The sequence below is a fragment of the Siniperca chuatsi genome, linkage group LG18, assembly GCF_020085105.1.
Source record: "Siniperca chuatsi isolate FFG_IHB_CAS linkage group LG18, ASM2008510v1, whole genome shotgun sequence".
In the NCBI taxonomy this organism is placed as follows: Eukaryota; Metazoa; Chordata; class Actinopteri; order Centrarchiformes; family Sinipercidae; genus Siniperca; species Siniperca chuatsi.
In genome coordinates this window covers 23,336,257-23,363,235 of record NC_058059.1, presented here as the reverse complement: position 1 = coordinate 23,363,235, position 26,979 = coordinate 23,336,257, and the positions used below count along the sequence as shown (strand labels likewise).

General features: G+C 40.1%; 1 protein-coding gene across 1 annotated transcript; it reads right to left on the bottom strand.

Annotated features, from left to right (window-relative positions):
* Positions 1 to 1,827: 1,827 nt before the first annotated feature.
* On the bottom strand, positions 1,828 to 26,979 carry nars1 (asparaginyl-tRNA synthetase 1). The gene is made up of 15 exons (XM_044173299.1): positions 26,794 to 26,979; positions 23,097 to 23,179; positions 22,833 to 22,898; positions 21,314 to 21,406; positions 20,960 to 21,049; positions 18,511 to 18,589; positions 18,198 to 18,268; positions 17,630 to 17,716; positions 14,197 to 14,418; positions 10,860 to 11,059; positions 7,538 to 7,673; positions 7,077 to 7,190; positions 5,157 to 5,288; positions 3,212 to 3,343; positions 1,828 to 2,874 (listed from the first exon to the last, which is right to left on the bottom strand). Exons 1-15 carry the CDS (start codon positions 26,834 to 26,836, stop codon positions 2,743 to 2,745), a joined length of 1,680 nt encoding a protein of 559 aa, XP_044029234.1. The 5' UTR covers positions 26,837 to 26,979; the 3' UTR covers positions 1,828 to 2,742.

Below are 26,979 nucleotides of genomic sequence, written 5' to 3'. Positions count from 1 at the left end.
CAGGAAGTACATCCTCTGCTGGGCTTTTTTTGGTGAGGGAGCTGAAGCTCCCACTTGGGGTCCAGGGTGATGATGGTGCCTAGGAAGCGGAAGTAAACTGGAGAGTCACACAGGGTGATGGGGGCGGGTGGGGCTGGGTTCTTTCTGTAATACACTACCATCTCCACTGTCTTAGGAACGTTGAGCTCCAGGTTGTTCTGACTGCACCAGGTCACCAGATGGTCAGTCTCCCACCTGTAGACTAGTGTTCAAAAGAACAAATCTTTTGGGCGAACGAACTAAACTGAATCACTTCCTGAAACGATCCGTTCATTTCTCAGTCAATTCAACTGAGCTCTCAGTCAGTTCTGACGTGCAGGGATACATTTAATGTTTCTGCGCGCAGTGCCACGCCATGCACACACACACACATAAGGTTACTGTTTTGAAAAGAGGACAGCTGTAAGGATTTATAGAATTAGATTTTTTTTTTTTATCCTGTACCTTCAGTGTTTGTTTATAGAGTTTATGGAGTGGTTGCATTCAGTTTGCAAATGGTATCTTTATCCAACTAAATTCTCAGCTCACTGGCTTATCCTTCACAAACAACCGTTCTGAATTCACTAGTTAGCGAGCTGAACTTAATGTTCGGCCATGTTTCAAGTTCAGTGAGTGGGACTATGCAGTCGGAGCTCTGGTCGAGCACTGAACGATTCAGCGAACGAATCTTTTGAACAAATGTTTTCAATGAACCGATTCTAATAATTCAATACACTGAAAAGCACTGCTACTGTAGGCGGACTCATCCCCAGCAGAGATGAGCCCAATGAGGGTGGAGTCATCCGCAAACTTCAGGAGCTTGGCAGACTGGTGACTGGAGCTGTTGGTGCACAGGAGCCTTAGGGTGATCCGGTGCTGATGGTCCGGGAGACAGACATGTTTCCCAAGCCTCACATGCTGCCTGTGTCTGTGATCCACCTGCAGCATAGCTGGGATGATAGTATTGAAAATGGAGCTTAAGTCCATAAACAGGATACTGGTATCCTAGTGAGTTCAGGTGCTGAAGGATGAAAAGGAGGGGCATGTTTACTGCATCGTCTACTGACCTGGCGAACTGCAGGGGGTCCAGGATCGGGTCTGAGGTGGGACAGCACAAGGCGCTCAAAAGACTTCAGTCAAAATTATGAGAATGTCTTTTTTATCTTCAGTGAATGTGATGCACTTCTGACATTTTCAGTGCTACTTCAGTTTCTAATGTGACATCTTTGGTAAACATAAGACAACATAACTTAAATCGTATTTTTGTATAATTACTTAAAATGTAAAAAATGTTAATAGATTTTAATTGTATGTAGCTGTTAATGCATGTACAGTACTAATGCATTTAAGTCCACTGTTTTTTGTTTCACTTTACACTGTACTGGTGTAAAGCTGTGTTACTCTTTAAAAGTACATTTTTCTATTGTAGTGTATTTTATGTGCTTTTATACTATAACTAGGACTTAATCTATTGCATCTCTTTTATTTCATTATATTTTAAATTTTATTTAAAACAATTTTCTTTCACATGTTTTATACCTTTTATTAAGCACTGTGAATGCCTTTATATTTGACAGGTGCTATATAAATGAACTTTGTTTGCCTTAAGATGATGAGAAAAAACCCCATTAACATTAAAGCGGATACAAATGATATAAAATTCAATACTGTCAGCCGGTGAGTGATACGTTTTTGCATTAGCCACATTTAAAGACAAGGTCTGAAAAAGTCTGGTCTGAAAGGAAAACCAAATGATCCAAACAAGGACCTAAGACACCCAACCTGAAGAAAAACCCTCATACAACCAGCTGTTTGAATCCCATTTTATCCCAATGGGCAGTTTATTGAGTTGATTATTTTCCCATGAAGAGGCAGAACACACAAACATGATGAGACCCCGAAGCATTTTTAAACCACCAATGACATCATTTGATGGGACAGGCTGCCGCCCACATTTTATTTCTACCTATGATTTCCAGACACAGCTGCAAGAAGTGAAATGTTCCCAAATACATGACGAGTGCGCAAAAGCAGCGCTGTTGTTTTTGTGACATCACAGGGACGCAAACGTTCTGTAACCGTCGCTGACATTTGTTGCAAATTTGGAAGTACATACAGTAGCATTCACCAAAGAAAAGAATTGGAGACTTTATCTAGAACAGATCTCGTACCTATGAGAAAGATAGAATTACGAGAAAATGTCTCTATTCTTTTCACCAAGTGAGTCTTTGTGAAGTTTGTAGTTTTCGGTCCCAAACAGCCAGAAGACCTTTTCATACAGATTCAGATTTTATTCGATAGGATTTCGTTCGCATCCGAGTGTTTGATTTTCAATTTCTATTTAAAAAGGGACAGTGAATCCCACGATCAAAATTTTTTTTCCCCTCTTGCCTGTAGTGCTATTTTTCCATCTAGATTGTTTTGGTGTGAGTTGCCGAGTTTTGGAGTTCCCGGCCATAGTGATGTCTGCATTTTTTGAATATAATATGGCGCTCGGCTTGTGGTCCTCAAAGCAGTAAAAAAAATGTGGTGAGACATCATGGAGTTTACTTTGATTGAGGTTCGATACAGAAAATAAAACAACTAAAGGGACAAAACATTGTTATTTGATTTTATATTGTAGCAACACATTTTATGAGTCACAGAGCACTGCCACATGCCAGGTCCAGATATACTAACAGAATATATCCGTGTGTGTGTGTGTGTGTGTGTGTGTGTGTGTGTTCAGGGTCGGCAGCGCTGGATAAACCGTGGGTACAGACACACGTCTCTGATGTGATGTCTGTTCAGCAGCCAGGTGAGGAAACGCTCCAGACCCAGACCGTAACCACCGTGAGGACACGTGCCATACTTCCTCTAAAATACACACACAAAACACACACAGCAGCCTGTTAATACACACCATTACTAAAACACAGTAACACAGTAAGGCAAAGTACCCACTACACTACTTTGGAGAATCCACAGGTCAGCAGAGCCTTGTCCATGTCCCACTTACATTTAAACGTCGTCCACATCTTTTGCAAACAAGCTTCATATTTTCATCTCAACACTTCACTGACTGCGATTCTATTTGGTGTTTTGATGATAAATCAATTATAAAAGTTGTTTCAGCTCTAATGTAGCTGAATGAAATATTATTCCTTTCTGGGCCAAGGTGCAACCCCAAAAAAAGCACTCAGCTTTCTGTTACCTGGTCAGTGTACCAGTAGTACGGGGTCGGGTCGATCCCCTCCCTGTTGTATCCCTCCAGCAGCTCCTCGGCATCCCAGATACGCATCGAGCCTCCAACGATCTCGCCAACATTTGGCATCAACACGTCGACCTGCAGCACAGAAACACACACCAGAGGAGACGTTCAGACAGCTCACCAGTTTCGAAAAATAACTCCAGGGCTTCCTGCACAGCTGTAATGTGACACTCCACCAGAAATCTCTCTTTAGGCGGAGTATCACTTTAAGGCCACAGTTTCTGAGTTCCCATCTTGGGTCCACACATCAGCTCATAGGGTTACTGTTCCATTTAGGTTAGAGCGATATATATACTCCAATACAATACAAATGTATCCTGTGTCAGAGATGTTGCTGTACAGTTTATACAGAAGCACCTCTCCCTGTAATATCTCTGGTTGTATTAGACCGGCAGACAGTGTTGCAAATCAATTAGCAGGATGCTTAAAAGCCATATTGGACTGAAGTTTTGCATATTGCACTGAATAAGCCAAAATTAGAAATTCTAATCTGGATATTTTATATATTATTAACTGTTGTCTTAGTTTTAGGTTTTTAAAGGATACAGTGGGTAATATTTTAGATATTTCTTACAGTCATCAAATTCCACGAAAAGACCAAAACCAATAATAAATGTATCCTACTAACAGGTATTGAGTGTGTGTGTCCAAAACCAGATATATCTTATTCCCCTGTGCCACTGAGCTCCTTTGTTGTCCAAAAACTATTAAAAACAGATTTGCTAAAAATTACAGTGCTCCACTGTTCAAGGAAATTACTAAGCCTTTTTTTAAAAATGTAACTATATATATGTGAGCTAGTTTTATGTACATGCTAGCGGCATGGCTTTATGGATGGCGATGTTGATCCGTCGGTTGTTCCACCACTTTCAGTCCAGACTAAAATATCTCAACTACTATTGAATGGATGAAATTTGGTACACTTGGAGATCCCCTGACTTTTCCTCTAACACTGTTTCAAGAACTATTGGATGGATTGTCATGAAATTTGGTTCCTATTTCCCTCAGGAAGAATTGCAATAAGTGTGGTGATCCCTTCACTCTTCCTGTAGCACCATCATTAGGTCAAAATTGTAATTTGTCCAATAATTGATTGTTTATTGTATTATAAATGTAATACTTAGTTTATGACCAAATACCTGAAAAAAACTAACGACATTCCCATCAGCCTTTGTGTTTAGTGTTCATTTTAAATGCATCCTTACATGATAAACTAAGATGGTGAACATGGTAAACATTATACCCGCTAAACATCAGCATGTTAGCATTGTCATTGTGAGCACAGCTGTGCCGAAGTAGCTCACAGAGCCGCTAGCATGGCTTGGAGACTCTTAGTCTTGTTAACGATTTCCGTGTTCAATGGGAACCAGTGGTCTCTGGGATGCTGAGTGCATTTTAAAATGCTATCAAGACTGTACAGATTTTTTTAGACTGTACATTTATTACAAGTGTCTTAATGGATTTTTATACAGTTTGAAAATGAATGGAAACAATTGCCTGCCTGGATTGGTAGAAAAAGTATACATGACATTTCTAAAACACAGCAGCGTGATTTGCAAAATAGCTATTTGTGATGCAAAGTTGAAGTGATTTGTGGCAAGAAAACAAAAACATAAAAACTACTGGTACGGTACCTTAATTGAATTTACTATCATGAGATGCTGTATATTGTAATATAAAATTACATATACAATTATAGACGATATTATTCAAATGGCCCACTTATAGTTCAAATTATTTTGAATAAAAAATAAAAGACATTTTGGTAAATTTGTTCCTCGACCCGCATTTCAGCCTTCCAGGAAAGTGCCACACACCACCCTGATATACCTCTAGGTTTTGTGCCCAAACTTCAACTAGATTCAAGTTTGATCCCTGAGGTTCGTACCGACTCAGTGAGGCGTTTGTCCTCGGCACAGCGCTGCATATAGAAGGATTTGATCTCAGCCGGGAAACGACAGAGCAGGATGGTCTCGTTGATGGTATCGGTCATCAACCTCTCTGGAGCCTCAGGGATGTCCTGAGAGTGAGACAGACAACAGACAGAAGTCAAAACAGAGAAATAAATATCAAAGAGAGGGCCACAAAAATAAGAAGGGGATTTCACCAATAAAAAGTTAAAACCTAAAACCAAGTTTACAAAAGTAAGTTTCGGTAACAATTTCTTAAACCGTGTTACTGCAGAAAAAACTCCACAGTGAGGACAAATCTTTATTTACAATGCTGTCTAATAAAATTCAACAAGTATTGTTGTAATGAATGTGGTGACACAAACATCTTGAGCTCCATGAGCACAGATTAAAGCAGAAAGGTCACATGTTTCTGACATATATTGGAGCTCCAGTTGACAGGTGAGTCTGAAAATTGCAAGCTGAGACCTTTTTTTTTTTTTTTTACTGACTGGATCTGATGACCTGCAGCCAAAGAACAACTGACCCTCAGAATGAGAACAGCATAAACTCAACTATGAGCTCTTTAACCAATGATGCAAACTCATCACGGGTGAAAAAGGTGACAAAGATGCGAATCCCCTAGGGTGGTCCAGGGATATGACCCCCCCTAAAGATAGAAATAGATACAACGTTTATAAATTGATTTCACAACCACTACAACTGAAAGAAAAACTGTCACAAGGTAATTTCAATTCAGCTTCTGTCGTTTTCAGTGAGCTTGGAATTTGCACCCTTCTCAATCAACATAATTAGGCTACTGTAACAACCGTTCCTAGCTTTTAGCGAGGTTAAATGTCGACACCGTTTTCTCATGAATTAGTCTCATGTTCCAAAACAAATCCAAACATATTGTTTAATTCCTGGTTATGGCGGTATTAGTCTTGCTAATATTATCTTAGCATAAAGAAAATGGAACCATCAGGGGCTAACATTAGCGGTAAGTTGGCACTTTGGCTGAGGAGTTCAAATCATGTTGTAATCGTCTGCAAAATGTCTGAGTTAGTAACGTTAAACAAGTAGTCCCAGAGCCCGAAACGTCAGTAACGTTATACAAGTGGAATTTGGAACAATAAGTACGCTAGCTAACATCAAAACAACTCAACCTTATCAGGCTAATTAACAGTCCCAAGCTTGACTATCATCATATAAGCCAAATGAGGTTATCATAAAGCTACTTTAAGAGATTCTTAAGGCGCGCAGAGACGGCCCTCTTCAGTCTTCACTCTTCTCAGGTGCGTTGCACGTGCCAAGCACAGAAGCCCAGGAGCTTTTTTTGACAACTCAGAAGGTGGGGTTCTCGTTTAATTGACAAGTTTGCACCCCTGTTTAACAACCTGTTTACACAACTTCATTATTTCACAATCAATAACCACATCAAGTTCAGTTTGCTCCTTAGCCTGTGAAAACAGTTGCATAATGTCTTCTATGGCTCTGGAGGAGCTTTGTCAAGTCTGGGAAAATAACCCTAGTGATGTCATAGTGATATCACCAGAGATAGCCCTGGAGACAACAAATAAAACCATTGTATTATATTCAATTGTACATTTTGGTTAACCGGTGTTACTCATGGATTTGTTTTATTTTCTGCCTCCTGCTATCCTGTTTATTGATGTCCATTTATCTCCAACTGAACCTGCATCCAGCAGACCCCTGACTTACTGGAAAACTAGATAATAAAGCTTTTATGTCAAAATTAACAACATACTCTTACAAAATGACTGCTGATATGAAATCAAAGGGCTACTGATAAAGTTGTGAGTCATGAGCTCTGTTGACAATAACTCATTTGAGAATGATGTGTGTGTTAGATATTCTGATGGGTGTGTGTGTGTGTGTGTGTGGTGTTCAGTCGTCACCTCTCCAAACTCGTAGTAGGAGCCGTCGTCCTTCTTGACGTCGTGCTCTCTGAGCCAGTCGATGGCTTCAGTGTAGTTCATCCTCTTGAATGGCCTCTTGGGGGGTTTGAAGCTCTTGAAAAAAAACACAATCAATTAAAATATCAACATTACTATCAAATTACTATGAAATATAAAATATCAACTCCAAAGCTTAAACTTAGCTCCAGAACAGCTACAAAATGGACCCTGAGGCGAGATTGTTTTGCCAACTGCTGTTTCCAAGGTCTAGAATGCACTTTGAAGCTCAACATTACTACCACTGTTATTATTTTGTGTTTATCAATCATCAAAATGTATAATTGTTCAACATTCCATCAATCTGCTTCAGTTAACTGTTAGTTAGGACGCAAACTGTGGTACAACTTAATTCCCTGTTTTAGCTTGATCATGCTCCCATATATTCCAAAAATGTGACGTACGGGGTTGATGTCATAGAGCAGCTGTGCAGCAGGAGATTTGAGCACTCGGTCCACCACGTCACACACCAGATCCTCCAGTCTGTTCAGCAGATCCTCAAACGATATGAAGGGACACTCTGCCTCGATGTGAGTGTATCTGAACACAGAAAATAAGTTAATAATCATACATAAATAAATAAATAAACAGAATGATTACAAGCTTAGTTTCAGGAGATAGAAAACTATTTCATCAACGTACATGGGTGAGACAAATCTACAGTTCTTTGGCTCTCGTACAATTAATATTACCAATTTATGTACAATTTTGCACTCTGATGTACTGCACTTTGCTGTCCTTTTCTCGTGTTTACCTACAGAAGCTGCACTGATAAACATCCCACCTTGTTGTGAGAATGCTGCACAGCACTTGTGCTGCTCCCTATAATGTGTTATCAGTAGACAGCGCTCAGTTTACACACAGCTATGCGCAGGTAAAACCACTACTGCACTGTGGTTGAAGCCTAGATGGCTTGGAATTGTCCGTTACGCCTCTGTCAAGTTGCAGATTTTTAATTGATAAATGTACAGTAAACACCCAAAAGAGCAGGTAACATGATCGGAAAACATAATTCCATCACATGCCGCTTCACAACAGCCACAGATAGCTATTGTTGTTTTCCTCATGTTTTGATTCAGTCGCAGTCCAGAAATGCCAATCTCCACAGCCTTAATGGCCTGAAGACTAGGCTTGGGCAGTATCAAGGTACTATGGTATACCAGGGTATCCCAAATCCCAAATCCCAAAGGTATGACTTTAAATACTGTCAAAAGCACAGATTCTCCTCCTTCTGGTGGATCAATCATACTGGCGTTTAGATCTTTTATTTTCTGTGCGTTCAGTTTGGATTTGAGTGGGTATGTTTGCTAAAAAGATGCTCTGTGCTTTGTCTCGTAACATTAGTGACGCTTTTAATAATTGCCACAGTCTGCCCATGGGAAGAATGAACATGTAAGAGTCTGTCCATTCTGGATTAAAAGCTCTCTTTTCGCTGTCTAAATTTCTTTTATTAGAGCACGCCATTTGAAATGACTTCTCTGACTTGCTTCATCTTGTCTCCCCTGTGTCACACAGGCTGTGTTCCAGCGAACCACAGTGAGAGCCATTATCCACAAATGACGAAAACCACTGTTGAAAAAAAAAAGAAAAAAAAAAGAAGAACATTAAGGCTCGCCTCATTTTTGCCAGAAAACTACTGAATACTCTGGACTGACGAGACAAAAGTTGAACTTTTTGGAAGGTGTGTGTCCCATTACATCTGGCGTAAAAGTAACACCGAATTTCAGAATAAGAACATCATACCAACAGTAAAATATCGTGGTGGTAGTGTGATGGTGTGGGGCTGTTTTGCTGTTTCAGGACCTGGAAGACTTGCTGTGATAAATGGAACCATGAATTCTGCTGTCAATGATCAGCTGAACAATGATCCAAAACACACCAGCAAGTCCACCTCTGAATGGCTGAAGAAGAACAAAATGAAGACTTTGGAGTGGCCTAGTCAAAGTCCTGACCTGAATCCTACTGAGATGCTGTGGCATGACCTTAAAAAGGCAGTTCATGCTCGAAAACCCTCCAATGTGGCTGAATTACAACAATTCTGCAAAGATGAGTGGGCCAAAATTCCTCCACAGCGCTGTAATAGATTCATTACAAGTTATCGCAAACGCTTGATTGCAGCTGTTGCTGCTAAGGGTGGCCCAGCCAGTTATTAGGTTTAGGGGGCAATCACTATTTCACACAGGGCCATGTAGGTTTGGATTTTGTTTTCCCTTAATAATAACAACCTTCATTTAAAAACTGCATTTTGTGTTTACTTGTGTTATCTTTGACTAATATTTACATTTGTTTGATGATCTGACACATTAAAGTGTGACAAACATGCAAAAAAAAAAAGAAATCATGAAGGAACACTGTTTCACACCACTGTATATAAATAAAATTAAATTGAAGTTAAGTGATAACTTCAGGGTTAAGTGATAATGTGCAAATACTACTGGCCAATTTTTGGTCAACTAAATATGCTCGAGTCTTACCTGTCACTGTTTATGGTAAATGGACTGTACTTATATAGAGCCTTTCTAGTCTTTCTGACTACTACATTCACACACACTCTCATGATTTAGCTTTGTGCTCTCTAACATTATGGAATCACAATGGACAGTTGAAAAAAAATAAATAAAAAAAGGCTAAAACTGATGCAGCAGAACCAGAGATTTGTTTTTTAATTCCACGCATTCTTCTTCTTTGTCAAAACCTACATCGCCCACAATGCAACTCGAGATCTGAAAATGGCTGTGCACCAACGCTCTCCATCCAACCTGATGGAGCTTGAGAGGTCCTGCAAAGAAGAATGGGATAGGTGTGCCCCAAAAATAGGTGTGCCAAGCTTGTAGCATCATACTCAAAAAGACTTGCGGCTGTTATTGGTGCCAAAGGTGCTTCAACAAAGTATTGAGCAAAGGCTGTGAATACATATGTATGTGATTTTTTCAACTTTTTTATTTTTAATAAATTTGCAAAGATTTCAAACCAACTTCTTTCACGTTGTTATTATGGGGTATTGTTTGGAGAATTTTGAGGAAAATAATGAATTTAATCCATTTTGGAATAAGGCTGTAACATAACAAAAATGTGGAAAAAGTGAAGCGCTGTGAATACTTTCCAAATGCACTGTACATATACACACCCAGAAAGTAAAAATCTGCGTCTGGGGGAATGTAAACAGCAGCAGCAAGATAGTGTTGATAATATGGTCAGCATCTCAACATTAAACTCGACATCTGGGAAACATTGTCCATCAACTTCATATTTTATATATCTTTTTTCAAGTTTGTGTAACTTTGGTACAATGTCTGTATTTCTCACCTGTGGAAGTGTGTATGGATGGATCAGAAGGTTTCCCTGATTAGATGGAGGGAAGCCAGAAGAACATCTAGTATCACTGTCTTCCACTCCGGGCAAAGAATGTAAATGTACCCTTGTCTAGTGGAGACTCCATACTATGTAAGCTGGGTGCTCCTTTGTCTCAGTGCAGACTAAGGGTGGTACTGATTCTACTCTGGGTCTAACCGGGCGTGAATAAACCAGCCTTAACAAAGAATCGACTTGTGACCTGATTGATTTCATCGGGTCCAAGATAAAATAATTTCCCTTTTACTTGAAAATAATTCACAGTCTGAATCAGTATTTATCCACTTTTTTTCCCTCCTGGTTTAGCAGTTCCTACACTAGGCTACTTGAGCGCACTTGAGTGTTCTTTGTTAACGTGCTGTAGAGCATACTCACTCGGACAGGTGTCTGCGGGTGCGGGATTGCTCGGCCCGGTACGACTGGGCTATGCAGAAGGTGTCGCCCAGGGCGGGTATGCAGGTCTCCAGGTAGAGCTGGGAGGACTGCGTCAGGTATGCCTGCTCGCCAAAGTAGTTGAGGTTAAACAGCGTGGAGCCGCCCTCCACCTGAGTCTGCACCAGGGTCGGAGGAGTGATCTACACCCAGAAAGAAAAAAAAACACAGGAAGAAACAAACAGTGGTTAGAGAGCCTGTGATCCTGAGCTCTCAGGTTTCAGATCTGTAACACAACGACCACAACGATATCTGCAGTCAAACTCAACAGTTAGCTGTTCACTAAGGTTGGGCTTCAGGGTTGGTAAAATAACTGGATTTGTTAAGCTCTGAGGGTGACTGATCTCTCAGTGAATCTTACATCCGCTCTTCTTGATTTGAACATACAAAACATTCAGGTAGCAGCAGTGTCCAAAATTTGCACCTGCTATTCGCCAAATGCGAGTAAAAAATCTACGTTGGCGAATAAAATAAATGAGGTCAGCCGCCATCGTTGAAATAGACCTACTTCACTACAAACTCTCATCACTACAACACATAAGTTGTTTTGCATCGACTCTGCACACTGGTGGTGGCATGCAACATATGACCATCAATAATTGTATCGCAATTCTTTGATTGAACCTCACTGTCCACAGTCGCTATGATTACGCTTTCTTTATCTAGCTAGCTAGTGCTGGTAATCGAGCCGGGTACCACAGATGAGAATTTCGCGCAAAGAGAGTCTGCAAGTATGTGGCAGCACATTGCCGGAGTACATTGACCTAAAACGGAAAAATTAAGAGCACGGTGGAAGCACGGTTAAAGTAATATTTTTATGACAGCAACGCCAATACAATGAGCTATAGCATATGAGAGGGGCTTCAATGCAATGAAGATGGTGAAAACAGACTGGAGGTCAAGACTGGGTAAGGACACATTATCTGACCTTCTACTGGTACGGCTCACATCCCTAGGCATTCCAGAGTATGACCCTAGTCCTGCAGTCAAACTGTGGCACTCTGACTGCCTCAGAAGTCAGAGACCTAATTTCATAGAGCACCGGTCTGAGAGAGAGGTTGTATCTGACAACGATGAAACTTAAGTCATAGTCGGTTGTGAGGATGATATATGCACACAACCATAATATTGAGTAATTTTGAACATTTTGAGTACATGAAGTTGAGTACATGTGTGTTGTTTGCAGAGCGTGTGTGTAAGATGATGTAATATCAATTAACATTAGAAAATAAAAGTTGAGTCTCCTTACAACAGCGTCTGAAAGGTCAATCGATGGGTAATTAGTAATTACATTGTTTTTAATGACATTGTATCTTATGCAGTTTTATGGCTGGTTGAAAAATATTTTAGCCGGTAAATGTTTTCAGTTTACCAGCCTTTGGCAGATAGGCCACAAAGTACATTCTGGACCCTGGGTAGCAGGCTTCTCATTTTTAGTTGGCTATGGTCGCATTCAGTGACAGAAAACTTTGTCAGCAGACCTTATCAGCTGTAGAAAACTAATGTTTTGGTTGTTTATGCAAGGCCAAAGGATAACAGAAATTTTTGGCTGTTGCCTGGTTAATGTACCAATCAAAAAACGGTGTTTCTGCTTATTCAGCCAACAGAATGTAATTACAGATTTAATTATTATTGTTTCTGGGCGGCATTTTTTCATCAATAGCCATTCAGTGCATTTATAGTCAGTAAATACCTCTCTACTAGTTTTTATTTAGTTAGTGACGGAGTCTGCCATTCCTGCAGCCATTTCAAATGGGAACACTGCATGCGTGTAATCCAGCGTTACTGTTTGTAGTTTTATCTCATTAATATCAGCTTCACTGTTTACATTATAAGAAACCATTTCCTACCGCTACTGCTTCACATTAAAAGCATTCAATTGGCAAAACACAAGGTGGCTTTTATTGTGAAGGATCAATGTATTGGTCACTGCAGTTAGCACTTAATCGGGATCGTTCATTAAAAATGTGTTTACAAAACAAGACAACAATCATTGTTGGAATTTTCTGTCAGCGGACCAATTTTTGCAAAGTTGTAATGGTACAGTGAGCAGCCACAGCTGTTAGATGAAGAGCTGCAGGCAACAGGCTGCACATCATCAACTCCTCACCGAGTTAACCATCTCCTTTTACTGAGCCCTGCTGTTGTGTGGAAAATTTCTCACACATGAAATCAGATCACAATTATTGACTGACTTCTTAATTAAGGCTCACCAGCGTCTCTTCTTCCTGAGGAGACTGAAGAAAGTCCATCTGTTTCCTCAGATTCTGGTGAACTTCTACCGCTGCACCATCCAGAGCATCGTTAATACCTGCATCGCAGTATAGTATGGTAACTACTCTGTCTGACTGGAAAGCACTGCAGAGGGTGGTGAAAACTGCCTAACGCATTACTGGTTCTCCACTCCCCACTGTTGAGGCTGTCCAGCACAAGCAGTGTCTGCAGAGGGCACGCAGCATCATCAGGTACACCTCTCACCCCGGCCACAGACTGTTTGCCCTTCTCTCCTCTGGGAGGCGCTACTGGACTCTTCGTTCCAGGACCAGCAGGCTCAGTAGAAGCCTTTTCTCTTCAGCTGTCACCTTGCTGAACTCTGCAACACGGTGATAGCCCCCGACCCACTCACCCCTCCTGATTTCTTTTTTTTTTTGCATGTTTGTCACACTTAAATGTTTCAGATCATCAAACAAATTTAACTCCAAAGTCTTCATTTTGTTCTTCTTCAGCCATTCAGAGGTAGATAGATTTTAGGACACATTTAGAATTCAGTAATAGGATGAATATCTTTTTAAGATGGAGGTTTTTCAGCTGCTCAAAAACTCAAGGCAGGCAGCTGAAGATCAGAAGAAAGAGCTGCACACCATAAGTGCTGTTTATTTATTTAAGTGAAGGTCAACGCTTCCATTTTCAGAAACCTGGCACCTTTTTTATTCAAATTCAGGCACTGGCTACAGCTGATCTGCTATCTACAGCGTAAGTCTTGTCAACCTGTGAAAGCAACAGTCTGACTGGCTAAAAGTGAGAAGCACTCTAATTGAGTGTTTTGTACATTGCTCTTTGCTAATGAAAAACAGTGAGGAAAGGAAAAAAAGGTTAGATAAAGGTTAGATTTGTTAAACCTTGGAGCTTAGCTCCAGTTATTTTATCAACCTGGAACTGAACCCAACATGACACCATAACAAAGATTTTTTTTTTCTTCCTTTCAAAAGTAAAACAATGACAAATGCGAAAATCAAATCAAAAAGGGATTACTTTTGTCATTTCAGTTGGTGTGCTTCACCTCATAGTATCCGCGGCTGAAGAAGTGGTCCCTGAAGCACTGTGTGACGGTGGATCGGACTCGGAGGATCTTGGAGACGTTTTCTCCTCTGATCAGCATGTGTCGGTTGTTCAGCTGGACGTCCACGTCCGACTCCTCGTTCAGCAGGTTGTCAGCCCCGCCTGCCGGAGCTAAGCCAATCAGCTCCCAGAAGTCACAGTGCAGCTCGTGGCCTCCGGGTGCCTAGGAGAGGAAGACAAAAACTCACTGAAGACCTTCTTCATGTTTTTATACTGCATCTGTCCTGCATGTATGTCCTTGTGAATGTTGCAGAATTATTTTACCATGTGACAATGGAAGAGGATGTTTGTTTTGGAAAAGAAACTACTAAACTAAACTGTTAGGTCTTAGCAGAAACAAATCCAAGTCTATCTCTTCAGTTGTGGTTCAATTTAGGGCTACAACTAATGATTATTTTCATTATCCATTAATGTATTTTTTCCAATTAAACAATACATTTTCTATCTATTCTCTATTGTTTCATTATTTCCTAACATTTTCTGACTTTCCATGTCACAAAATAGTGAATACCCATCACAGTTTCTCAGAGCGCAAAGTGACATCTTCAAATGTCTTGCTTTGTCTGACCAGCAGTCTAAAATCCAAAGATGTTCAATTTACAATGATATAAAACAGAGAAAAGCAGCAAATCTTCATTAAGCAAAGGAGAATAACTAAAGCTGTTTGATCGAGGGAAAGTTTGGATGCTGTCCCTCTGTCGTTTCCTATTGGACACTCTGCAACCTAAGGATAACCTGGCGACATCAACCCTAAAATGGTCAGTAACATATGTTGATCAAAACAAAACTTTACTTATTCGGACATGCATCCTATACACCACCTGCTAACTGATGAGACTGATTAAAAGTGAGAAAACAAAAACCACTACACAACTCTCAACACAGCATGGCAAGTGGTGTGTGTCAAGAATTCTACTGATCCTACTACTACTAGCTGGTGATATACATCTCAATCCCGGACCACCAGTGATTGAACAGGTAGCTCCACCCCAGCACAAGTGCCCATTATCCGACCGGTGGAGGATCTGATCCCCCAGGGCAGGCAGGGTGCTACAGAGGTGACAGCATCGGAAGCCGTGCTAGGTGTGTTTGGAGAAGAGCTACAGCGCCTGCTGGCAGGTGAGGCGGGATCTGGGCCAGGTCGATGGAGGACACATGGACCAGATTGCTCCCATGCCACCTAATGTAACCTGACTGGTGAGTCTGTTCGATTTGACACAAACGGTCAGAACCGAAAGCTGGGGCTGAAGCGGAACACGTCGCTGTGTGCAGTGAGGGAACTGCTGAGGTACTCCAAGAAACGAGGTCAGGAAAAACTGAGTGCCACGCAACGCAGAAACAAAAACAGCATCTGTTTTTCCAAACTGTTGATCATGCCGTGACTTAAAATCTACACCCAATGGCATTCTTGGCGGACATAATATACTATATCTGGAGCATCATTTCAAAAGGAGATCCGATACATACTATACTGTCTGATTCAAACATGGACTATCTTTGCTTAACCGAAACCTGGCTCCACAGAAATGTACCAACAAATATGATAGGCATTCCTGGTTATGTATGCTTTAGAAAGGATAGACTGCTAGGTAGGGGCGGGGAGGGTGTTGATTTTTATCAAAGAGAAGTACAAATGCAGAGAAATATAATTGAACACCCCTCTTGAATGTTTAGCCCTAAATGAATGAATTTAACACGTACTTGATACAATCAGTAGAAGAACTGACACAAAATTTTTATTCTCCAACTATAACTAACACAGTAGGTATAGAATTGTTTCGTATTCAAGAGGTCAATGAAGCAAAAATTGCAGAAGTTATTAAATTATCAAATTCTAAGGCAAAAGACATTTAGATTTTGGATACTTGTTTCATTAAGAAATACAGCTCTATATTGATAAGACCTGTGACTCTTCTCATCAATTTATCAATTAGGCCCAGCAAATTCCCAAATAACTGGAAAAAGGCAGTCATTACACCAGTCTTGGAGAGGATTGTGATCTGATATGCAACTATCACCCAATTTCTATTCTTCATGTCCTGTCAAAGGTACTCAAGAAGGTTGTGGCAGCACATCTAGCTGACCACCTAGGAGACCAATCAACTCCTTCATCTGCTACAATTTTGTTTTAGACCAAAATATTCCACAGAAACTGCAAATTGTTATTTCATTAAAAAATGTAAAGTGTTACTTGGACGGGGGGTAATGTCATGGGGGCAGTGTTACTTGACCTGAAAAGGGCGTTCGACACAGTCAACCATAGCATTTTAAGTCTACATACATTTTTCTAAACAAGCAGCTGATTGGTTTGAGTCATATCTGCAAACTAGAGAGCAGTGTGTTGTGTGAAAGCTGACCAAGAAAAGTCATCCCCTTTAACCCATTAAGACCGGATGCAACATTTGCGTGTATATTTCTTTAAGACCGGATGAAACGTCTGCGTGCTTCTCCCTTTAAGACCGGATGCAACGTGAGCGCATTTAAGATGGTCATCATTTTCAAGCCACATGACCGATGAACTGCATCGTGATTCGCTGAAATACATGTGGGGTAGGCGAAATGCTTTATGGAATATGTATTTGTTTTGTTACCCTCTTAGCCTTTTTGGGCCGCAAAAAAGTTTCCAAAACTGCGTTACAGACAGTGACAATGGCTGACGACCTGAGCGAGGGGAGCGACATAGATGCTGTACAGCAGTTACTTAGAGGACAAAAACAACAATGAATTAGAAGATTCAGACCCAGATAATGATGTGACTGCTGACCAGCTAGCTAAGGCTAAGGCTAATAATGGAAGCAATCTGACTTCTTACATGTCATGTAAACAAAACAGTTTTCCATAATAGTGGTAGGGAATTAGAAGAACCTCATTTGCCAGCTAGATTTCTCCAGGAGAACACTGGTCATGTGTACGCATAACCGGGTTTCTAATCGCCTTTTTAATGTGAGCATCTGCAGGACAAGACTTCACACATGGAAAGAATCTCTGTGACAGCAGAGAGATGGGATGAAAAGAGAGATCATTACAAACAGAAATGCATCCCTGTATTCAAAGTGCTTAAATTCCATGTCCGACTAAAGCTGAAACTGACAATAAGTAGCCTCTGGAAATCTAAAAAAAATCTGTTTCGACAGCTGACTATTTATAAACACATTCGTGCTGTACAATGTTCCAAAATACACTCGGGTAAGTAAGTATTACTATGAAATCAGACTGCCAACCTGCTGCTGTATATGTGGATTATACAGTGACCAGGTTACTACAGTACATGTAAACGTGTTGTCTGATTTCCTGCGTAACCTGATTTCTCTAAGTAGCCTGGTTTCTTGTGTGCATGTACATGTACTGCACGGTTGTGCAGCAGGTGTGTTTACCTGTTTCCCCTCCGGAACTGGCGTGACAGTCCCATACAGAGCTACAGTACTCTCTGTGGACAACATCAAGCCATTGTAGCACTGGCACTGAAAAGAATGAGAAAACAAGTCAGTATTTGTATTTTGACAATGGAGAAGAAACTGATTGTTGCGGTCCTCGGTTTCCCGGAGTTTCCCGCCCCTAGCGGTGCTCATGAAGCTTCTGGTGTGAGAGCACTGTAACAAACACAACCTCAACCGGAGACAAGCGTGGTAGTGACTTCATTAACATTTTAAGGTAGTTTATGTATATACAAAATATATCTGTGTATCTATATATCTAAATTAATTTCTTCTCCTGAATTTTATCCTCTGTTTCACATTCCTTGCTTCAAGTTCATTCCACTTCAGAATACAATTACTTGAAACATGTTTTTCTCTCCACACACATACACACTTTTAGAAGATTAAAAATTTGTCTTAGCTTGAATTGCTATATAATATGAATGAAGACCAAAAATGGCAGCACAGTGATGTAGTGATTTATTCACTGTAAAAAGTGTAAAATTGGGAAGTTATTAGGTTGTACCAGTTTATCAGACAGGACACACTGGAGGAAACCAGTTCCATCTCTCAGCACGATAAACATCAGGTTCTTCCCTGTAGGAGACAAAAAAATATATACACAAAAATACGAGTCAAACATTCTTTCAATCAAGTTCAAAGTAAGAGATATTTTGAATTTAAGTGTTGCCTTTTCTGCTCTGAAGCCAGAGACAGAAACAAATACACCACAAAAGCTATCTTCAAACACAGCAGTTTGATTCGTATTACAAATTGTAAAATTTTACAAAGTAAAAAAACGTGGATTTATTTTTATTTTCATTTATCAGGCTACTCACCCTGTCTCCTGAGGCGATGAATCCATCCAAACACTTTGACTCTCTGACCTCTCTTGGCCTCCAGATGATGTATTTTAACCTGCAAAACACAGTCAACACTCATATTTAGGTCATTAGCACAATAAGGCACAACTGACGGTTTAGGAAAGAAATGCAGTTTGAATTGGCTCCACTCCTATGCAAAATATATTCTGTGTTAATACTGCTGTGCAAGATACTCTCTTCAGTTTAAAATTCCCTATTTATTGATATTTATTCATACCTCTATTACTGCTGTGCAATATCCTCCGTCTCATTATAATCTTAAGCTACACTTAACAGTTCACTATTATTATGCACTATTACTTTATACCGTACTTTATACCATATTATCATCATCAACCGGTAAACCCACTTTGTACTTCACACTTATTTAATTTTATACTTATAACCACTTGGTACTTAATTTATTTTCTGACCTGTATTATAGTGTATTATATTTTTTGCTTAGTACATCTCTTCCTGTGTGCACTGACGTGATACTGAGCTGCTGTAGAGTTTCCCCTCGGGGATCAATAAAGTATTTCTGATTCTGAAAACCATACAAAGCTGGAAACATTACCAACATGTCAATATATACAATGGTTTTATTATCAGTAATGAAACTCCAGTAAAGGCACTAGTATAGAAAATATTATTTATTATTATTATTTTTAAATACTATTATTAAATATTATTATATACAGTATTTGTAAAGATCTAATGCTGCCCTTTTCAAAACAGCTACAAATGATTTTAAAAGATAATACACAAAAAAATAACGGCAAGATAAGTAAAAGGACGCAGGGAAGGTCAAAAACAATCCCAAGAAGGTAACACTTTATTTCAATCCCCCTATTATAAGCAGTGTAAGACTTAAAGGAATAGTTTGGAAAATATACTCAGTTGCTTTCTGGCAGAGAGGGAGATGAGACGATTGATACCATTCTCAAATACGTCCGCTAAATATAAGGCTACAGCCAGCAGCTGTTTAGCCTAGCTTAGGACAAAGATTGGAACCACCGCTCCCAGCCAAGAAATAAAGAAATAGTCTGGTACATAACCCCCCGTAAAATGGAGAATTCCCACATTTACCCAACGGTTTTCGTACGGATTAAATAGACAAGATGTAACATGTTAATTAGTGAGCTGTAGGGCTGATAATAGGCTGAGTTTATTACCTTAAAAGCCAAGCTAGCTGTTTCCCCCTATTTCCAGTCTTTGTGCTGAGCTAAGCTAACTTACTGCTGGCTGTAGCCTTATATTCAACGGACATGAGAGTGCCATCAATCTCTTACCTAACTCTCGGCCAGAAAGCAAATACATGTATTTCCCAAAATGTCTACTAAACTATTCATTTAATAAATTGTTTACAACACACTATAAATGTAGTCGGATACAGTATATCTGTAAGCAGATATAAGGACATTTTTCAGTAATGTATTTGTCAACAACTGCAACTCCTCGTATGATGCATCAACAGGTGTATGAACAGTTAAATGATAATATAATACAGTATAGTTGTAATCATATACAATGATAACATCTGCATGAGTCATGAACACATTTATAAACTATGTTTTGTGTTACCAAGCATTCATTAACTGTTTATACACCAGTTACAAATGCTTTATATATGGAGTTATGATTAATGAGAAACATGTAAATAAACACTTTACATGTCCTTATATCTGTGTTATAGCATAATATAAACCATTTATTATTAGTGTTTATACTGGTTATAAATGCTAAATAGTAGGTTAAAATAAAGTGTTACCACAAAAATTATTAAATGAAAAGTTTAGTGGTTACTTGGACCAACATTCAAGCATGCCTTAAGGACATAAAAACCTGGATGACCTGCAATTTTCAGATGTTAAATTTAAAATCCTTCTCCTCTCCTACAAAGCTTGTGATGGTCAGGCACCATTGTATCTTAAAGATCTCATAATACCTTATAACCCGACTAGAACACTGCGCTCCCAGAATGCAGGGTTACTTGTGGTTCCTAGAGTCTCCAAAAGTAGAATGGGAGCCAGAGCGTTCAGTTATCAAGCTCCTCTCCTGTGGAATCAGATCCCAGTTTGGGTTTGGGAGGCAGACACCATCTCCACATTTAAGAGTAGGCTTAAGACTTTCCTCTTTGATAAAGCTTATAGTTAGAGCTGGCTTGGGTGAGTCCTGAACCATCCCTTAGTTATGCTGCTATAGGCCTAGACTGCCGGGAGACTTCCCATGATGCACCTCTTTCCTCTCTCCTCGTCTCCCTCTCCATCTGTACGCATTTTTATCCCATTACTGCATGTTACTAACTCGACATCTTCTCTCTCCCGTAGTTTTGTGCTTTCTCGTCTCTCTCCTCTCTCCTTCTGTCACTTTCTAGCAAATTAGGACTAATTTAATAGTAGAAACAATATGAAATGAGACTGACCGTCTCAGGCTCAGGCAGGCTGGGGTCCTTCTCAATGATGATCTTCTTGGCTTCCTCCAGGTTCTTCTCTCTCCTCTCGTTGTCCTCTGCCTGCACAACAAACATGGAGCAAACATTTAAAGACACTACATCTGCTTGTTGGTCGTATAGACATATGAATTAGAGCTCAACTAGAATAAACTGTAAAACTGCACAGAGATAAAAAAAAACAAAAAAACATCCAGGTTTTATGACTCATTGATGACAGGAAAAAACATGAAATTGCCCAGAAACCAAACTATCTGTTTTATGTTGTTCTTGCTTTACGTCAGCTCTTGCGAGAGCTGACTTGAAGTGAATGGTAGAAACACACACCTCCTTCTTTTCTTTGCCATCGCACTTCATCTGCTCACGGTTAAAGGCCTTCTTTGCGTTCTTCATCTGCGTCTTAGAGATCACCGCCCAACGCTAAGGAAGAGAAACGCGAGAAATGCATATATGCAGAGTGAATTAATGCTAAATAAAAGCAACATATAAAGTGTGTCAGTTTCTTCTTGGGCATCCAGAGATAGTGGATCACATGTTACAGGGCTCCAGACTAACTTTTTCCACCAGTAGCACTGGTGCTCCCTTCTGAAAATTTTAGGAAGCACCAGCACAAAATTTAGGAGTACCACTTAAATCGACATGCAACACAACACATTTTTATTTTTTCCATCTTAACTGTATTACTGAAAAATTCTTTGGCAATAAATAGACAATTTACAGAAATAACAATGTGCTGTGCTCGGCCACACCAAGAGCAATACATACAATGCATGGCATTCCTTTCTTTGCAGTAGCCTATCTAATATCTATCACCCACACAGCCCACACCACACTTTATATAAACAAGATTACTGAACAAAATTTATAACAATAACTTTAGTAAAATATATGTAAAATAGAACATGGGGAAGGTGTTGCTCTGGCTAAATCTACATATGTCCACTGCAGATGCACTATCCACAACCTGGATGAGACTATAAATCAGTGTATCAGTATAATATGTTATAACATTAAATAAAAAGTATAATGTTAATGTAACAGTATAATGTTAGTATAATATTAATTATATAATGTTAGTATATTCATTATAATTTCGTATAATAGTGTACTATATAGCCTACCACTAATATAATATTAATTCCAGCTTCATGGAACGTTGAACATGTTTCAACAAAAGGCACCTGACATAGCTAAATGGCCAGCTAGCCAAACCCAAACCTTGCTTATCTTATCCCTGTTGTCTTCGGTCTTACGGCTTCAGCTGCAGAACCTTGACTAACAGTTGAACTGGTACTGAAGCAGAGGATGTGGGTTGGTGCATAATCAAAGTGGGCCGACGACCCGTTTCTCTCACTTTTGTATAATGGGCACAGAGCGATCGGCCCACCGGGATTTCTCCCGGTGCTCCCAATTATGGGAGGGTTGGAATGATCTTTTCTTTTGAAAAATGAATCAACAGTTCGTTTCATTGTCACCAAAGGGCCAAGCGAGAGCACTTATGGACCAGACACAGGTGTACACACACACACACACACACACACACACACACACACACACACACACACAGAGAGAAGGTGAGTCCCCACAATGTGACTGTGTAAACAATTCTCTCAAACCCTCCTGGTGTTTCACATGACATACGAATATGATTTAAAAAAAAAAAAAAAAAAACATATTTGCAAGTTGCACTGGTGCTCCTAGTTATAAAATTTAGTAGGACTGTCTCCAAAAATGCGTTGCAAAATGCGACTAAATGGTCACAGTCTGGAGCCCTGCGTTAGGAATAATTACCTGTGTTTGTAGTAAGTAGATATGAGATGATGAGAAAAATATTTTTAAAACTAACCTCTCCCTCCTTCTGTGATTCTACGTAGATGGTCGGGAACGGTTCCTTCCCAGCAAACATCAGAGCCTGTGAGGGTTTGTTCATAAACACAATGAGATGCTGACATAGTGCAACTGGATCAGCCAGTGGAGCAATATCAATAATATGCCAAAGGCTATTTCTACTACTAACAAAAAAATCCTGTAGCATGAAGCCTTTTAAACAACACGTCTGAATGTAATAAAAGAAAACAACAGAGGTACTTTAAGCTACATGACCGTTTACCCGGAGAGGAGTTTTGAAGGGTTTCTGCTCCGTGCCGTCCCCATTCTGGTCGCTGCCACATTTGTCCGACACATATAGCTGACCTGTGAAACAGAGAGGCAGAGTGAGAAGCAGCAGCGGAATTAACTCCTCTTTGAGTAACATTTGCTAAAAACTACAGTTTCCAGCTGTTTTTTTTTTTTTAGCCTATTTGTGATTTTTTAATAAAGATTTACATCTTCAGTAGGAACCATTGAGCTTGGGGCTATGTGCCTCAGACAGGTTAGGTTAGTCAGAAAGTAATAAGACTGACCTTATCGGATCCTTCAGTTGCAGCTCGTATTTTTAAAGAATGGAATTTATACACATTTTAAGGGTTGAAAGTTCTAGCTGGTGACTATTGGTTTTGCTGAAATAACTGTCGTCTGCAAATTTAATCAGATGTAGCTCATTAACATAAATTCCATGAGTTGGCCACCACAGAATGAAACTCATGGCTGATGTCAGGTTGGTGTGCTCTCTAAATGGTTCCGCATCAAGTCAAAAAAAGTGTTTCTACAAGGGCCCTCCAGAAAAGTCTATTTCCAGTAAACCTGCAACCACCTTGCTGAAGGATGAGTCGGTGATTTCTCCAACAGGATTCTGCAGGGAGGTCTGAAGCCTCCAGTTAGGGTTTACTGCTCACCACCAGTTTGGTCAACTGCTGGAGCCACAAATTCCACAACGAAGAGCCAAAGTGCCCAGAGGCACCTATCAATCAAGGCAAACACGACTGAAAATATACACTACATGACCAAAAGTATGTGGACACCTGAACATTCCACCCAAATGTGATAGCTGAACATGTCATTCCAAAAGTATGGGCATTAATGTGCCGCTATAACAGCCTCCACTCTTCTAGTCTCAGGCTTTCCAGCTGATTTTGGAATACTGATGCTGGCTGATCAGGCCTGGCTCAGTCGGCATTCCAGTTCATCCCAAAGGCATTGGATGGGGTTGAGGTCAGGGCTCTGTGCAGGCCAGTCAAGTTCTTTCAAATCAAACTGGGAAAACCATTTCTTTATGGGCGGGCCATTATCATGCTCAAACAGGAAAGGGCCTTCCCCAAACTGTTTCCACAAAGTTGGAAGCACACCTAGCATCTCATACGTCATGAAAGTGGCTGGTAGATTTCAGACACAAAATAATGATTTCATATTGAGTGGCTGGTGAATTTGAACATTTATCTGTCAGTGGCTGGTAGATGTTCACAATTTTAAAAATTCATTTCCCACAGGTGGTCATTTGAGTGGGTGCCAGTTTTTTTGACAAATTGTAGTGTTAAACTCATGTTTTGGGATGGGTATTGTTAGGATTTTATTGATACTAATACTCTTGTCAGTACTTTTTCATTACTAAATAATTAAAATAAATAATCTTCTAAAAACAGAATAAATTCAGATAAGGATTAGAATGTAATATTTGAAATATAACTAAATGTTGTTTCTAGAGAAGCAAAAGCAAAGTCATTACATAAACTCAATAATATTTCACTGAAAACAAATCTAAAATGTCAATGAAATAAATCATATTCCTGACACCAAAATACTGAGTGAAGTGAAGAACTCAGACATCAGTCAATATCAGTCCTCCCTCTTGTCCTCTGTCCTCCTCCCTCTGCTGCTGCAATTCACTGCAGTTAAGTTACCGCTGACAGAGAGAGGAGAGGCTGGTTTGTCTCAGCCAGCAGTACGTTTCCAAGAACTTGCCAAATTTTAAGATACGCGACAACCTAAAATAAACAGTAAGACAGCTACAGCTTTCGTTTTAGCTTGTAACAATTCGCTGTTAGCTGAGCTAGCGTGCTGTGCTTGTGTAAACACAGAGCAGGTGGATCAGAGTGCTGACTGCGCTCCGTGTGTGTGCCCTGACACAGAGCAGGTGAGAGGCTGCAGCCTGATAATAAATTACACCACGTATTTTGACAGCAAGGTTTCTTTTGTTAAGTTATATGATTTCAACAAGTATTTACGTATACCCACTTGGTACTTAATTTATTTTCTGACCTGTATTATAGTGTATTATATTTTTTTTGCTTAGTACTCTATTCCTGTGTGCACTGACGTGATAGTGAGCTGCTGTAGCAAAAGAGTTTCCCCTCGGAGGATCAATAAAGTATTTCTGATTTTCTGATTTGTTGTTCACAATGTAGCATTGTCAGGGAAAAAATAGGGTGTGTCCCCTCGACGTGTCGAGAGTGAGTTTACTGCGTCCTTTCGGATTTTAATGTGTCAGAGATCATCACTGAGCTTACTGAAGCTACATGTTTAATTCAATTGTATTTATATAGTGCCAATTCATAACAGAAGTTATCTCACTGCACTTTTCCTATAGAGCAGGTCTAGACCGTAGTCTTTTTACATGTGTAGGCTCAGAAGCCATGCCATAGCTGACATGGGTCTACACAAAAATGTAACTACACAACAGGGCTACGCAGGCTATGGAGATACCGCATGGAGACTGCAAGAACTGTGATTGGTCAGTTTGGGCTGCTTCTGTTTTCTCCTACAAGTTTCTGATGGTGGTGGAGATTGTTGAGTGTGAAAACAACATTAAGCAAGTTGAAGAGAGGCTCAGTGATCTGCTCCCTTTCAGTCACACACATATAGCAAAGCCATCTCCACTGCAAACCCTCTGCTCACTGCAAACGCTGCTCTGTATCACAGTGAATGAAAGAACGTAAACACAATGATTGCACAGCAAGTCTCCCATTCAGTAATGACACAATGCAAAATAGACGTTACCTGGATGTAACTCCAGTTCTGTAAGTACGTGTGTAACCCACCATTGCTGAATATCACAAAGTGAATTAAAGAACGTAAACACAGTTACTGTGGGGATTATAATTAAAGTGCAACATGGCCTAATCAAGTTCAATACAGCTGTCTAGTGCTGAGGTGGTGGCATCAACTACTGAAACCCGACGCTGCATTATAAATCAAAACACAATCTACTAGCAGTAGAATGCGCATCTCCCCACCCCCATTTGCTTCAGTACAGTCAGAGCTTTAAGGAGGTATAAACTAACAGCCACCAGAAGAACTGAAGCTCATCACACTTTAACTTTTTGCTTGGTACACAGACATTCGAGTAGATACAATGCGTTAAGAATAGCATATTGTCCTACAGTATATAAATACCATAGGTATCTCTAGGTGGATCCAGACTTTCTTGGCCCTGCATATGGTGCAACCCTGAGAGACGGAACTGAAAGCAAATCCATTATTTTTAATGGATCACAAATGACTGAAAATGTGTTGCAAGAGCGCGACCCTCCTTGCTACGTTATTTTACATCGTCTATTGACTAAAAGACGAGGTCGGTTACATGTAACGCGTACGTTCCCAGGTTAACTGACTGACGTAGTCCCTTAGCTGCTGCATTGCAAACTGACAGGTGTCATGGCTAAATATTAACCCACAGTTCCCTCTGCCCGGCTCACAGTATTTACCTATGACTGTCATTCATTCGGCAGCCGCACATAAATTCAGTGACTGAGTAAACCTGCTCCGTATGAATGGTTATCGAGCCAGAGACCTAACGTTACAAAATCAGAAATTAGCTTAAGCTAGCACGCTAAGTGCTAACATCACTGCAACTGATGCAATATGCAAGACACACGTCTTTGGGAGCTAGCTAACTAGCTGGCTAGCTTTGACTAAGATAAGTTCTACCTTACCCACTGAGACTTGTTCCACGCCTTTCGTTATCTCCGTCGCCATATCAGACTAGGTGTTACGACAGTTCACTAAGGAGGGGAAACTAAATAACAGTAATGTCTATTCAGCTGCGGACCTGCAACTTTACATCAGCCCAGCCGCAGCTTGCTGTAATCGAGATGAAGAGGAGGAGGCATGTGCTTCTT